Source organism: Anas acuta, chromosome 2 (assembly GCF_963932015.1).
Source record: "Anas acuta chromosome 2, bAnaAcu1.1, whole genome shotgun sequence".
Classification (NCBI taxonomy): domain Eukaryota; kingdom Metazoa; phylum Chordata; class Aves; order Anseriformes; family Anatidae; genus Anas; species Anas acuta.
Window position 1 is genome coordinate 19,538,375 of NC_088980.1, and position 16,622 is coordinate 19,554,996.

General features: G+C 36.8%; 1 protein-coding gene across 9 annotated transcripts in view; it reads right to left on the minus strand.

The window, feature by feature from the left end:
* MLLT10 (MLLT10 histone lysine methyltransferase DOT1L cofactor) overlaps positions 1-16,622 on the minus strand; it is a 126,649-nt gene that overhangs the window by 14,574 nt on the left and 95,453 nt on the right. For all 9 annotated transcript variants that reach the window (XM_068673768.1, XM_068673766.1, XM_068673765.1 and 6 more), the window contains 2 exons: positions 4,794-4,911; positions 3,377-3,449 (listed from right to left, as the gene is read on the minus strand). In XM_068673768.1, coding sequence (XP_068529869.1) covers positions 3,377-3,449; positions 4,794-4,911 — 191 coding nt within the window. The remainder of the gene's footprint in view (positions 1-3,376; positions 3,450-4,793; positions 4,912-16,622) is intronic.

A 16,622-nucleotide genomic window follows, 5' to 3' on the forward strand; every position in this document is an offset into this window, starting at 1 on the left:
CGCGGTCCCAGTACAGGCCAACACAGAGCACTCAGGAAATCAGTGTGTTAATTATGATTAGTGTAATAAGCGGTGGTCACAGCACATTAGCTACCTAATGACTGTCAAGCATTGTGTAGGCACCAGAGCAAAGTGATTTTTATGAGAAAAGGTTTTAAGTAGGTGACTTAAGAGCTCTGTAGGTATTTCTAAATATTCCTCTTTTGCATACAGGATGAAAGAGGAGCAACACTTGTTAAAAGAAGTCTGATGAATGGGTAACCAAGGCAGTGCTTTTTGACAAGAGATGACAACTCCACAGCATTTAACAGGTCAGCACAGACACGAAAAACACAGCCTTAAAACTAGTTGTTTACATGACATGCTGAAGTGATAAGAATGGAAGTTTATGCAGAAATGTTCTGAACAGATGTACTACACTCTGCACAAACAACCGATTCAAATTAAACAAACAAGCAAAAAGCATACACACACACACACCCCAGCAACTTCTCTGCATGCACTTTTACAGGCACGTAACGCTACCCTAACAGATTATTCCACGTGAAGCAAAAATCAACAGCAAAAGTCTTGTTGGGCTTAGGACCGTTTCCTGTCAACTTCATAAAAGCATAAAATAAAGCAACACCCAACTACATAAACTCTCAACCCCTCCCTGGAAGCTTCTAGAGAGGGGGGAAAAAATCTAGACTTCTCTATCAACATTAGTCAATCCATCCTCTTCCAGCTGATCCTCTACTTTACCCCTTATATATGATCGTTTCTGCACACTAGGTTTGAATCCTTATTCCAAACAGCATGTGATCTTCTTTTCCAGTCGTATTATAAATGTGCTGTATGCGAAGCTTTGATGCAGCCACTGAGATGGCAATCCCTTCTGTTTCATGTTTCACATATTGCTTACTTTCACAACTGTTTTTTGTTTGGGGTATACTATCCATACTCTTACAGTATTAATTGTAAGTAGTACCACAAGTGATCTGTATTTAGATATAGGCATATATACGTATAACAATGCAGGTATGACGAAACACATTCTTAAATTTAAGACGAAGTGTTGGGTGAAAAGAGTTTAAGTGCTACCTTGGGAAAAGCAGCAATTTCTTTACAAAACAGAAACATGTCACATATCCCCTGTATATTTATATTTCACACATATTTCATATTCTCTATATAACTATTTTAACCATGAGAGCTTAAATATCAAACTCTGATTACGTGGGGGTACAAAGATACAGCAATATGAAATTGAAATGACCACACAGCTCATGAGTCACATGCATCTTCTGAGAAAGGAGCAATCAGCTGTCATCAACAGCAAACACTTCTTTCCTTGAATGTTTTTATTTTTAAACAGCTATTTTGAAATCACTGTTCTTTTGGAGAAGTGGTATTTAGGAATCTCATAAGCTTCAAAGGGACGAATCTTAACTTGTAGGAAAAATACTTATAATACATAGTGCAAGTAACATCGCTAAGTTTTCAGATAGCAGATTTTCAGTGTTAGCTTTTTATTCACCATAAACCGTATTTTAACTAACCAAAGTTAATTATTTATTTAACTCAGGACAGTGAGGAATTACCTAAACAATTCAGAAGCGACTGCATGCTGTGTGCAACAGCAGCAGATTGCTAGGCACTGGCTATGTTAAATAGCTAGAAACACACTGCAGACCAGCAGTAAAATTTCCTGGCTAGTGAACTTACACAGGCACGTTTTCTATTTTTTTTTTCATGCTAGGTATTTCAGGCTGATTGTTTTTCATCTTTCGATTTCAGAAATACAGTAGCGATTCCCCCCCCAGATTTAAGGTAGATCTGGATGGAAGTCTGCTCTGAGATGGCTTTTGAATCGTGTAGTTCTCCTTTACGATGCTAATGAAAATCAGCTGAAATCTAATTATATTATAAACACTGGACTACATATACCCTGAGCATACAGCCAATAAAAGTGTTTTAAATATGAGTTAAAAACATATTTAAGGAGTTTAGCTTTTGAAATTTTCTGTCTAAAGCCAGCCGGAATAACAACTCAGGCCACCTCGGATCATACGGCACCCAGGCCTCTGCAAAACAACTGAATAAGCACTAAAACTTCTAATTACCACAACACATGTGCATACGAGGACTACTTAATGATTACATAATATCAAGGGTCTGGAATTTCCTAATTGTGGAGCATTTCCCTGTGCAAAAATCTCTAACCTACTTCTGCAGATATATACAGGCATGTTTCTTATTTATATAAGTCATTATATGGTAATATAAATACACATTTTTATACAAAGAACAGAGTCTAACCTAATTTGTAAATTCTCTATTTATTGCTTTAGAAGGAACATGCATTTGAAATCTTAAAAGCCAGTTCATGAATAGGTAACACCACTTAAGTATTATAATGGACATTCTCACCCAATTCAACAAGAAGCCTTTTGATTAATTAAGGAATATAACACAAGATCAACAAGACGTGTACATTAAATTACCTAATTTGAGATATTCATGATCAATTACTACAATGAACACTGGGTGTAACAATAAAATTCATTGTCACAATGCTGTATCTGTGTAACTACATTTTTTTAGACATACTAAAATTATTTATGATAAAATTCCTACGCTTAGTCCCTCGGTTAAAAAAAAAAAAAATCTAATATCGATACATAAGGTAATCAACATAAGATCCAAAATGGAAAATGAAACCCTTAAAAACAAAAAAATGTACTCCCTCTCTCTCTCTCTCTCTCTATATATATATAAATGGAAAATACTACTGAAGTATTTACTACGCAAATTTGAAATTTTAACAGTAAATATTTTAAATCAAAGTAATTTGATAGAATTCCAGCACCAGAACTCTTATATCAGCCTCCTGCAGTAGAGGTGAATTGCAGAACAAAAAGTGTTGTTTTTTTGCCCTGCTAAGAACCACCGCATATTTGACGTGGTGAGGGAAATTTGTTTCAAACTGTTTACTAATAGTTAATTTCTCAGACAGTCTCTTAACTGTGATCTTTGTAGTCTTCAAGTCTATGGGTTTTCAGACTTTTGCAAATTTGAATAAAATGTAATTACAATAATAAATCTGAGGAGGTAATTGTACTGTGAGGAGGTAGTATGCGTGGATTAAATGATAAATAAATCCCTTCAAGCAAGTCTCCATTTCGTAAGGCCTTCCTTTGTAAACCTGATTTCAGCAATATAAAAGTAAATTTCATACCATTTTCAGCTATCTGGACATGTTAGGGTTTTTGATATATATATTTATACATACAGGCTTTTAAAACGCTTACGTATTACTACTAAAAAGACAGTGAAGTTTCCAAATCTTAAAACATTTCCTCTGCCTGCACTCCCCAATGTAAATAACGCTTACCGTGGTGAGAGACTTCCTCTGGGCGAACCTCCTCTGCCAACGAGGCTGCGGCTATTATCTCCAAGATCTTGATCTGCAGTGTAAATATTTCACAGCTGATAAATCGCTTCTTCTTAGATAAGAGTTTTAAAGCTGATGTAGATATTTTTAAAATATCTTAAATCTTAACTTCTCTCCGCAGTTAGCACTGAAGAGCGAATCCATAACTAGTTTAAGATTGCTGAACTGTAGCATGTAAGGTGTTGTCCTTACACATTTCTGAGGCTGTACCAGGCCATGGATTATGTTCCCTTCTTTCATTCCTTTCAGTTTTACAGCACAGAAGCGTGGTTTGCATTTGCAGTACCCTCCCCTCAGCCACTTTTAATTTCTACGGTGAAAGTAATGAATCACAGCTGTGGACAGCTAATCTGTATGCTTATCACAGCAAATCCTGATGCTCTGTATTTTTTTTTTTTAACACTTTGCATCCCAAAACAACTCATAAAATACGTAACGCATTAAACTTACCACCACCGCCTAACAAGCACGTGTTATTCTGCAAATTTACTGAAAACTTTATGAAAGCGTGTAATTCACAAATTCCTATTTATAAGCAGAAGTATAGGAAAGTCCCTTGCTAAAAAGGTAGTAAAACAAACAAAAAAGGCCTCATTAAATATACAAAAACGTTTTGCTTGGAAGGACTCAAAAGGGTTATTTTCCCTATGGCCTCTCAATAAAATAACCCTATCTGCCCCCTTCAAGGTTGCCCTCCCCCTATTCTGAGTCAAGTGACCCCCGACCTCTCGGAGGGCAAAGACATGACTGATCCATTCTTGGTAAACTGCTAAACTCATTCCCTTCCCCCAAACAGGCATGACTACTACGACATGTCAACAAATCCGAACGGATGGAATGAAACAAAGCAAATCCAGTGGCTCATTAAAACTGGAGAGGAGAGCGAATGTTACCAAATGTCAATCGGTAAATATTCACAAGATTACTGAATGCTGCAGAAGTTCGCTAACGGATCTCTTTCACCCCAAGTTGTATGTAATGCAATTTCATGAATTATGCAAATAAAGGTTTAAACTATTCACGACAAAACCCAGAGCTGTGTTACTCTCGTTGCAAAGAGCTAAGAACTGAACACATCAATCACAGAAGTCACAGGAGACATTGTTGCATTCCTGCCTGCTGATGGCTCTGCTTAAACATTTACATTTCAGACAGTAAAAAAAAAAAAAAGAAAAAAAGAAATAGAAAAAGAAAAAAGCGGTTCTGCACAACCAAGAATTTACTTCCAACATGTGTAACTTTATACAGACATTTAATAACCAAATGCTGGGCAGAGTTTGGAAATAAACAATCTTTTTAAAAAAATACTGAAGTCCATAAAGTATCGCCGTTTTTCCAGCACCACCGGGAAGCTTACCTGCTTGGCTGTTTTCAGTCTGAGCTATAAGTGTTGCCATGGCTGAATTGGGATTCAGCCTATTGCCATACATGTGGGATGGAGGCAGACTGAGAGAAGATCCGGGTAGTGTGTTTGCCTGCAAGAAACCAATGAAAACTTGAATCCCTTTTTGAAAATGGGGAGGAATACTGAATATATTTTTCAAGAAGTCTTCCTACTGCACAATAATTTGTATTTTTTTTTAACGTTAACCTAAAAAAAATGGAATGCATTCAACAGAAAAATGTACTTTCCATATGTGAGTGAGGAAATAGAACTGCAGTATTTTCAAAACACATCCAGTATTAAAGTACAGCCTTTGGTAGATATGTTAATTTTAAAAACTTCTAGTAAATGTTTATTGTAGCAAATATTACAAGTACCTAAATTGCATTTTAAAACACCCACCACGGAACAGGGTGGGCAGACCCCCTTGCAATCCCCAAGTATGCACTCAGTGCTAGGACTTAGTGGCATGGCGACCATGTGGTTATCCTACTAATTATTTAATCTTATTAAACCATTTACAAAATAAGGGCAGGTAGACAACAGATGTCTCACAAATGCTCGGGTTCCTTACATCACAAGCCGGCTGTGGAGGTCAAAAGGTCCAACTTTCAGCTCTATAGTTTAACTACACCGAGCCATATTTCCTTTGCTCTGCTCCATCATTAGTAAAACCTGCACACTATTTTGTTACTTCCTATTTTGATAGACTTCGGAAGCCTGGTGTTTTTTTGTTGTGTTTTGTTTTTATTTTCAAGAACGCAAACAGCCATTACAAGTATGTTTTCTATACAATAGGGGGCTCAACGAATCCCAGCTTTGCCCTGACCCCATATAAGGGACTGTATTTTTGGCCGCGGGCCAGCTCTACTTATTGAAGAGCTCCCAAAGTTTGTGTTCATTCATGTTGCTAACCACAATTCTGAAGGTCTCTGCTGGGACTTGTGCCAAACAAGCGAAAATGAACCCTTAAACAGATGAAGCTAAGGAGGCTGGCCAAAATCTTGCATAATCCAACGCAATAAAAATACCTTCCTCCTTGGCCGCTTATGCTTTTTCCCCTTTCGAAGAAAAGATTTGTGTCAAACGCTGAGTTTCAGAGACAAGCAATCAAAGGAAAAAAAAAAAAAAAGGCAGTGCTGCTTATTAAAAAGGCATTTTCCTACCTGACAAAAGGACTTATTTCAGAACAAACAAAAAAGATTGCAATATTCAGGGGGGGGATACACAGATACACAACTGTGTGATCTTACATTTTAGAATGAACATTTTAAGAGCAAGTAAACAACCTTTACAAAGGAAACTTTTTTTTTTAGAAATGGAAAAAAAAAAAAGGTGAACAGTAAGGAACTCAATTTGTGGGACATTTTGACATGTCTAACTGCACACAAGAGACGAGGGAAACATACTGGTTATTACAGCAAAATATTACAGAGTATAAACTATGTCTCTGGAAAGAATCACACACTACCATTAAGTTTTGGCTTTCAGCCAACATATTAAACTTGATGAATGGACTTTTATGAATTCACACAACTGTTTTCAATGATGCTTTATTTACTATATACTGGTGAGAAATTGCGCTTGATACTTGCATTCTTCTACTGTCACGAAGTTCGGAAAAGCCACAAGTAATTACTTACAATGATGAGGCTTTTTTCACTTCTCATTTTAAAGGTATGTGCGAGATTGCTAGACACAGAACTGCAGTTTCACTTCAAATCTGGCTCTTATTTCTTTTTCTTACAGAACTGTCTGTCTCCAGTAGAATTAATCTCAATTCATTTTAAGCCTTAAAATAACACGGGCATTTCCACCTACCTGGACACAACAGCTCCCAGTAATACAATACGTATTAGGACTGTGACACTTACTGATGCAGAAGGCAAGAGTGCACAACTCCTGCTGTTTTCTTCAACATAAGCACACAGAGTGATTTCAAATCAACTACTATTGCTCATTAGTAAATTTTCATTGTTTTCCTCTCAAAAAAAAAAAAGCCTCTTTCACTGAAGAAATCTTACAGACCATGTTAAGATACAGCCGTTATTTGCTTCCATATCTAAGAGACAAGGCTAGCAAATTAAAAATCTATACACTCTTATTAATATAAATAAATGGGTTGTGATTACGAATTTTAATACAGCTTGCTAGTTCTTAGCATAATGTTATTGGTGTCTAGTTTGAGCATATTTCTATAAAAGATTTTTCTTAATTCTAGTAACTTTACTGCTCATGTGTTACACAGAAGCTGCTGTATTGTTGTTACTCTCCTTCTGTGTAGTTCACTGTGAGGCTGCTTAAAACTGTACAGTAACAACTATATATATTAATTCATAACGGCAGGGCAGCTATAATCAGCAAGGAGAACAGACGTTTATTTGACTGAAACATGCCCGAATAGCTTTAAGAACTTTCTAAAAAGTATCTCAGTATCTTGAAAGGAGTCGCTGAAGTCTGTTGAGTAACTATCACATCACAAAACAGAAGACATCAAAGGAATTAAACAATGTTTGCCAAGTGGGCTGATATAACAGATCAAAAGACTTAGCATGATTTAAACAATATCTAAGAACTTGATCTTTTTCACAAGTGGTGGTTCACCCTAAACTTAACCCCTGTTTATACTTTAAAATAATAGCCAAGGTGTCCCACAACATGCTGGAAGTACGGAAGTTGTGGTGACATCACGGGTCCTGTGCGGCTCTCCAAGCAAAAAGTCACGTTAGAAAAAAATTGTTCAAGTAAGCTGGAGGTAAATAAAAAAATGGAAATACTTTTTTTAAATGGCAATGTAAAATGACAAGAATAACGATTTGTGAAGCTTTATTATGTATGTGACGACTTCATCTGACAGGAGAGTAGAGGAGGTGGAGGAGTATTACATTATTTAAAGGTGAAATAGGAGCTTCATGTTTCACTCACAGTTGAAACAAGCTGTAGCAAGCATTTATTAAAAATGCGCAATCATCCTGTCAATACATATTAAGGTCACAGGACTGAAACAAGCTCTAAAATCCCAAACTTTTAAAGGCATAGGAGTCTTTGTTCCAACCGAGTCCATTTAAACAGTCAACACAACGCACGATCAAAATGGACGAACTAATAAAGAGGCTGCTAAGTAGGTATTTTGAAAAGGCTGCAAATTTTCTCCAAAAGATTTTTGCAGAAGGATTTAAGCCCATCAAGAGGTATATAATACGCTGCTTTCATTTATGGCATGTTCAATAAATCAGTAAAGCAATAAGCAGCAGAGCAGCACAGAAAGAAGATACGTTGTAATTCACAGAGTGCCCGACTGCAATAGGAATAAATGCCCAATATTTGATGGATGCCTAAAAACACTTCCTCTGCTACAGGAAGGAGAGGGTATTCCTCTAATCAAAGGACTGCATTTCCAAGTTAGCTGGATTTAACTAGTACGTATCAATATCCTGTGGAATATTTAAAATACTTTTGTATTCCTCTAATGTTTACATGACTTCGAAATTGTATTTTAGTAGATAACACTGTGAATATAAAGTTTTGCATTAGCATTCTGGACATTTCTTTAATTTTCCAGGGAATACAGTTTCTTCATGTAAAAAGTTAAATATTTTTTAAGCCAAAAAAAAAAGGGGGGTGGGGGGAAATGCAACAATGCTTAGCTGTACACAATTGCATCAGGTCCCAAAAACTGGAAAACCCTGGAGCACACCAATTCCCCTGTTCCTTTCAAGTTCTATGCTATGAAATATTTTCTGATAACAGGCCTCATTTCTGTCTCAGCTCCACACCAGTAAGGTTTTAATACTCAGCGTGTGATGAGAGATGAAACCAAGTGTGAACAACTTTCAGGTCCCATGAGTAGGCTGACTGTTGAAGCTGTCAGGTTCAATTGCATCACTCCACATTATTCAATGCCCCAAACTGCACCCTAATTGTTAGGGGCTTAACATATTCAAAACCATTGTTTAGCCTAATGCTGAAATGCCTACAGTTGAGCTTCCAGAAAGAAAGGGGAGGGATTTAATTGTAGTTAAACCATTACTGAACTCTCCTCCTTTCACCATAGGACAACAAGGATGGCCTCCACAACCAATTCCGAGACAGCTTCTTAATCAGCTTCCATCCAATCAACATACCTTTGCCCTTCCGCTTTAAAACAGTCATTGCTAAATTGTAGTTTTGCATTATAGTATGATGAGGCTTTCAAATTCGTGACATCACTCAATTACCTACTCCAGCCAATACATACTGGACAAGAATAACTTGAAAGGACATTTTTATTTCCCATTTATAATAAGAACATATCATTGCTCTTGCACTGACTATACCCTTTTGATTTACATGCTTGGGGTCATAACATTTACTAATCATACTTTTTTTTTTTTTTTTTTTTTAAACCACAGCATGATGCTGTGATAGAAAGCACAGAACAACCCACAATTCCTATTAACACAAGCTGAAGAGATCAAGAGCACGAGATATCACCAAAAACATGCAAACTTGGACAAGCTATATTGGTAACTACTTTTGAGAAGAGTATAAAATAATCAATGCAGTTGAAATTTCAACCTAAATATTTCAGGGTGTTCTGCTACACTTCGGGAAGATGTTACTAGTGCATGCAACTGATTGGCTTCACAAAACATGGAAGGAAATTCAAGGTGTTGACCAAATATTAAGGTCAGCATGCTTTTTCTGTAAGTCACCTTCTGTAAGTCATACTAATGTATTTCAGTCAATGGCAAGTAACATTTATCTGAAAAAATATCAGCAGAATTATAACCTACATTGAAATAAGAAAGAGCTTAGATATTGAAACATATTCATGCTATATACATGATGCTAAGTAAAAATTGATGATATACATACATACAAATCAGCTGCTTTTCTTGAGAAGTGGAAAGAGCTTGCCTATCAAGTGATACCTGTAAAAGCAACGCGGCCTTTTGTCTCCTAGCTTAATTTGGACAAAGAAAGGTGATTTTACCCCTAGAATTTTTTAAGCCAATCACACTGTGCAGAGCACATAGAAGTTGGCTTTTCTTCGGTCCAAGGCAATGGAAGAATGTGCTATCAAGTCCTTTTTCAGTACCTTTGGTATCTTCTTTAACTTCATTTAAGAGATGTGGAGGGGAACCCACACATCATTACTTGCCTTCTCTGATTTCTGTTAAGTCTTCATATGGGATGGCAAACACACCACCATAAGGGTTGTCAGACCACAGTTAACTGCAACAACACACCAAAATTGCTAGGATTCCCAAGAGAGAGTTCTGCTAAATCAACTGTTGCAATTCAACTCTTGCATCAACTCACCACAAATATGGAATATGCTTCAAAATCTTATTTAGACCTTGCTTCCATTGAAAAAAAAAAAAATACCTAACGGATTTCTGCTTTGCTTTGTGGGTTTTTTTAAACCATCATATGACTTTTCAAAATGAATAGCGCAAAAGAATAATTTTAAAATGCATCATGATAAATACTGGTGATTTATTTCAACTGAACCAATTCCTTCCTTTATACCTTTTGAATTTTTGTATTCTTTCACATCTTTTTTCAGCTAATCTCCCCTCATTTGCTATCACGCATTCATCAACAATACGAATCAATCCCCAACATTTACTATGACCTGTTACTCATTCATTCCCCAAAAGGAATACTGGGATTGAAAAGATAACCCATCCCATACTGCCTCCATTACCATCAAGAACATTAAATGCCTTGAAGTTTGGTGGGTTTTTGTTTTGTTTTTAACAGGTGCAAGAAGGATACAATTTTCTGAAATTAATTGGACCATATACAAAAAGAATTCACTAACTGGCTAAAATAAAATAATTAACAGAAAAGCTTGATTAAGATGCTGGAAAAATTAAAAGGAAATCAGAAAACAGTTTTGTGATATCTTTGAATAAAAAGCAACTTTTCAATTATAAAGCATTCAATTACAAATGTATAAATGACTATAATTAAAATCTGTTAGGAAAACTGTATATGTGACTTGTAAATCATCCTATGGATACATTATTCACATCATTATTACTTTTTATGTTACTAGCACAAATAAATACTTTGAACTTTTAACTGTGATGAAGACTCTTGCTTATGAACAAGCAAATAATCACATACTGTCTTTGAGAATCAATTGTTTTGATTAAATGTACAAATAAATCCTTCAATTAAATGAAATCATCTAACCTTCAAACAAGAGCACTCAAATATTTGCCAGGAAAGGCATGAATGAATGCAACTGGGAAACTCAGTGGGATTTGAAAGGCAAAATGAAAAATTAATGGCACACCTACAGAAACTAATTTATACCTCTGCCCACTGTACAACAAGGGCACATCAAGTCATTAAAAACCACATGGGTAGAAGGCCTCTCTTCCAATAATGGGAAAAAGCTATAACCTCAATGGTAGAACCAGTTTACTGGTCTCTTGTACATTAACTAAGCTGGATACTGTAAAATTTTAGGCCATTGCAAATTATTTAAGAATTAAACACTAAAAAATAGGCCTGAACAAAAATTTACTAGAAAACTACCTCACTAAAAAGTCCAAGTTTTTTTCTCCCTCTTCCCTTCCCCTCCCCCCTTTTATGTCAAAAGGAGGTTTTACAACGATAAAACTCTGGGCTCCCTCCACCTCCTGCACAAACTAAATGCCACCAGAGCTACCATTTCAACACAAATCCCCTTTACCTCAAGTTTGTTCCTCCATCCTTTCCATCCGCCTCTGTCTCCACAGCACTTAACCTGGATGTGCTCTACACAGACAACGGAAGCAGCATTCTGCCCACTAACCTGTTTTCCTTAAGAGCACCAACCTGTGTGTCAGGAATCCCAATTTCAGTTTCGTATTGACTAGCAGAGAGAACGACTTGATTAGGAAACCGACCCGCATACCCACAGGGTAATCTGTTTTCTTCACAAGTATCCCGAAGAAATCCCTCTTAGTGAGATACACTCATAATATGGTAAATAACGAATCTGAGAGAAGTAACTACCTTCAAAATTGTCTGTATTTTCAAAAATAGTAATAATAAATCAGCTCTTTATTCACACATCTTGACATTGCAAATTTCTAAATAAAGCTCAACAGTCTTTGCAGTTTAAGTGATGAAATGGACACCCATAGCAGCAGAATTGCTGCTGTGTAGAAACATTTGCAAGACACTCAACATTTTACACAAGGCCTGTAAGGACGCAGCCTCAGCAATGAACTTTGCAGCCTGTAACAAAGGATAGATGCTACATAAACTTGCAATCTATTTCAAGTCAAAGCTAAACAACTGGCCTCATCTAATATTTTTTTACAATCATCATTCTTCCCATTGCATGCGGACTAGAAAATTTCACATTTTTCACATTCACCACCATTACTATTGTCTCAGGCAGCTAAATTGAAGTAGTGCTACACTCAGTTCAACGAAGAGGTCAATGTGCCTCAGTTGCCTGGAGACTGATGGTTGCTACAGCAGCACCAGATAAGCCAAGCTAAATAAGCTTCAGCTCGAAGGCAGAAAACATTTATTGCTAGCCCGAAACGTTGATGCAGTTGTCTCAGCATGCAGCGCTGCGCAAGATCCTGCAACTGCCTCTCAGGCTACCTGGGTATTGCATGAGTGTATGCGAAGGCAATCTCACTGAAGCAAGGGGAGAATATAAAAAGTAAGGATTTTAATTGGGCTAAATACTAGATTACTTGCAACTATGATCCCTTTGTTCTTCTAGTTGGGTCACATGTTAGAAGGAATTTTCCCTCTGGCTGTAAATTCTTCCTCCTTGCTACTCTCCTCCACCCCCACCCCAAAAATCCCCAGTCAGATCGAATGAAAGGAAAATTGGATTTTTACCCATTTTGCCTAGAAGTAACAAAGAATTAAAACAGCTTTTAAGTGACCGACAAAATTGAGATGACAAAATCTTACCAGCATCCTTCTTTTTTACATTTTTTGTTTCTCTGAGTCTCTTAAATTTAAGTGGCTGTGACACAAACATGGTTTAGTGGTTTGGGAAGGAAGATCAGTGTTTTGCATTGAAAACTTACACCACAATACCAAACCCCTTTCTGTCTGAAGCACACTGAGGGATGCGTTTAGAACACTTCCTAAATCTACCAGCATTGGCAGCTTCCTCTGGCAGCGCCCCAAGGATGAGCAGCGTACTTTTTTTAAGAATGATTTCTTTTTGTTGAATATGCTGCTGCTGCTTTTCCCTTTTTCCTTAAGTTTAGGGATAAAGAGAACAGAATAATCTTCACATCCAAACACTCCGTGATACATGTTGATATTTTACCTTTGACCCCACAGCTAGGAGCCTCTTCTGAGAGATCTTATCACCAAGAGGTGTTTTGATAGTCACATAAAATATGTTAAGTGGTTTTCATGTATCCACCACATCTATTTATTAGAGAATTATAGTATCACTGTAAGGATATGATTTCCTTTTTCTGGAAGCATGCTGCTTAAAACCACGCAGTATCATAATTGCGAGATGATTTATTATTCTATTTTTAATTACCACTCAAATTTAAAGCAAATCACCTTTAGAAAGAATTTAAAAAACAGAAACCAGAACAAAGTGCTTATCTGCAAGAAAGATCATATATTTGATTTACTATCAAAGAAAGGAAAACCCTGGTATGACCTGGTGTCATGATCACCAGAGGTAACATATTTTGGAAAAAATTAAGAAAAAATAACGTATTATAATAATAAGCACTATCAATGCTTATATAAATGACTGATTCCTAGGTGTTAAGAGGTTTCATTTTAAGGCACCCACCCAAATAACTGTTATACAATATAAAGGACCCAGCCAAGTCACTAGGCTTGGCTGCACAGATTTCTGCTCTTTAACTGCACTCTGGACATCATAACATCTATTCAAGCATTCAACATCTGTTATTTCTGTATTAGGAAACAGACTTCAGAAATTGACCTGAAGAAATATAAAAACAATGTAAGGGTCTTCCCAAGTTATGGAAATTATCCTTGATTGCACAGCTAAATTTACCATAATTAGGATAAATTATTTTGCACAGCAAGAAAGGGTTATTCTATTTAAATAGGTCTGTTGAGATGATTTTAACACCTCTAGTTTTAAGTCTTCAGATGTTCTGACCCAAAGCTGTCCACATGTGCATTATACTAAATCCTTAACTTCAGCCATCACACGTGGTTGTGATGTGTACCTTTGGGACTGAAGCAGGATGCCCACTTAAGCAACCAACCATCTAGTGCAGGTTACTTGAAGTCCGAGATTATCACGTCTGTCATGTCACAGCATCCTACAACTGAGGACAGTTTGTCCTTTTTCATGTTTTTTTTTCTACCCCCTGAAGAAAAGCTCATTAAAGCACTGACAGCTAACAAGACCTACCATTTTCTAGAGCACCCACAGAAAGGATAGCCCAGAAACTTCATTTAAATGGACTTACATTTTTACCTGCCCAGCTCTAGCACACATCAGTTATCCTGAAACTTTCTTCCCTTCCTCACATTTACTTCAAGCTGAACATTAAAAAAATAATCAGGGAAGAATAGGGAAGAGGGTATGTTTCTCTGAAGAAGACCGGGATACAGAAGCGGATGGAGGAGTATCTTCATTGGCCATACTGAATTTGAGAATATGACACCCATAATTTGTTGTTAAAACTGGATACTCAGTAGCACTACCAATCAGGTGCATTATGCTGTCCTACAAAAATGCCAAATCCGCCTTCTGAAGACTTGCCCGCTAAAAGTGCCTTTTCAGTAAGGACTATTTGTTGAAGCTGTATTTTTACGCAATCATCATTTCAGCTACAGAGAACGCTGCACCCCTGTTTTGGAAGGCATCATTAGCATTGCTCTTGAAGTCACTCCTAACCTCTGTTGGCTGGCACAAGAATTAAGAACAGCATTGCTTTTTACCAGTTATTGTGTTGTTTTTTTTTGTTTTTCTTTTGAAAGGAAAAAAAAAGAAAAAGGAGGAGAAGGTTGCCTTGAGAATATGCCAAATGATGAGCAGACTTGAACCATCACAGAAGAAAAAACACTAAAATAGGAAAATACAAAAACAGTGTAAACTAATGGTGTAGAGAAAGAGCAGGGGGCTACACAGATCCAAAACTAGGGACTAGAGTAATTCAGAAAGTGAGAAAATAAAAACTGCAGGACAGCAGCATCTGAAACATCAGTTGCCATACATTCAGCATCTGAAAAGATCTTAGGATTCCTGAGCTTTCACATTCCTCTATTGTTAACAAATAACTCCAAACCTATTGAAAAAATTAAGCCTTATCTCTCTCTAAAGGCTGGATCACACAAAGGAGGATAACCACCACTATATGAATGCTAAAGAAAACCCTGCTGTTTTCCTACTGCTCCTAAGGGGAGCAAAGCCAAACAGACTTCAGGGATAATGGAAGTGATTAAAGCAAACTTATTTCACTTAGAATTGCAACTGAGTAGCAGCACCTACCTTCCCAATTATCACATCTCCACCGCCGAGGCAGTAGTTTATTACACTGTGTTGAAGTGGACCTCTCACACCACCACAATTAAATCCTGGACTAAAGTCACGAACAGCAGCTATTCAGTCTCCCTATCCCTGTGCAAGTCACAAGGACTGCTGTTACAGATGCTTCTTCTTCCCTCTATTAGCTGCTTCTGTGGTCAAGGAAACACGCTGCACAAACTAAGAGATGGATACTTGGGGAGAAAACAAAATAGAAACCATGGAGGAAGAAAAGCTTGAGAAAAGAAAGAATCTACTAGCAACATTTTTCTCTCTGTGCTAAGAAACACAAAGCAACCCTTTGGACTACATCTGTAAGACAGGTTAGTGTCACGGATGTGCAATACTGCTTCAAACTGCCCCACGGTTCTCTTTCTTACAACCACTAGAACCTTAGATACCGTCACATGGGAGGCAAAATAAATCCAAAGTTGCAACTTAAGCACAGTTTCCAAAATGAAATTCTGAAAATAATTTCTGCATAAACCGTGATTACTATAACCATCATTCATTACTGACTCATACAATACCAGCACCGAAGAGCAAATTAGCTACAAATCTTGAAAATAAGAGGTTCTATTGTAAAGAAACCACTACATGCATATTCTACTTGCACTAAAAATATTATTAATGATTTTTCATTAAAAGAATGAAGTCTGAGAAATTAACCAACGACTGGATAAAACCCCGTCAAAAACTTTTACTTCTATTTCTGCAGTCTGATGCTGTATTCTGTGTGCACAGAGAGCCCAGAAACAAACGGGCATGGAGCACTACTTGGGTAGTTTCACTCATTTAGGGAACCACAAGGAATAGACAGCTTGACCAATCTCAATCTTAACCAAAGCAGCAAACATCTCCTTCACTATAAAACAGGTAATTTACTAAAAGTAATTTAAAAAATAAAACTAAACTAAGTTACTCTAACGACCAGCATTTCCTGACAAGCAGAAAACAAACACTGATGGAGAATACCAAAAGATGCTAAGGCACCTAGGTCACTACTTTTGTTATACACATGTATTAGTCACTAAGAATAGCTTATCAGAAAGTGCAATATAGCAGGCTGTTGCAGAACGGCGTAACCACCAGCTCTGATGCAATCAAGTATGAAACACAAGGAAAACTTCAAATAAAAGCTGAACACAGAACCTTGTGTTGGTCCAAACTGTGACTTGTCTTAACAAGGAAAAATTAAGACAATATTCAGACCAAAAATGCAAGAAAGTGTTTTTTCTTAACAAAACACACATTAATTTTCATGAAAAAGTTAAAGACATACTTCTCAGAGAAGATGTCTTTTGCTTATG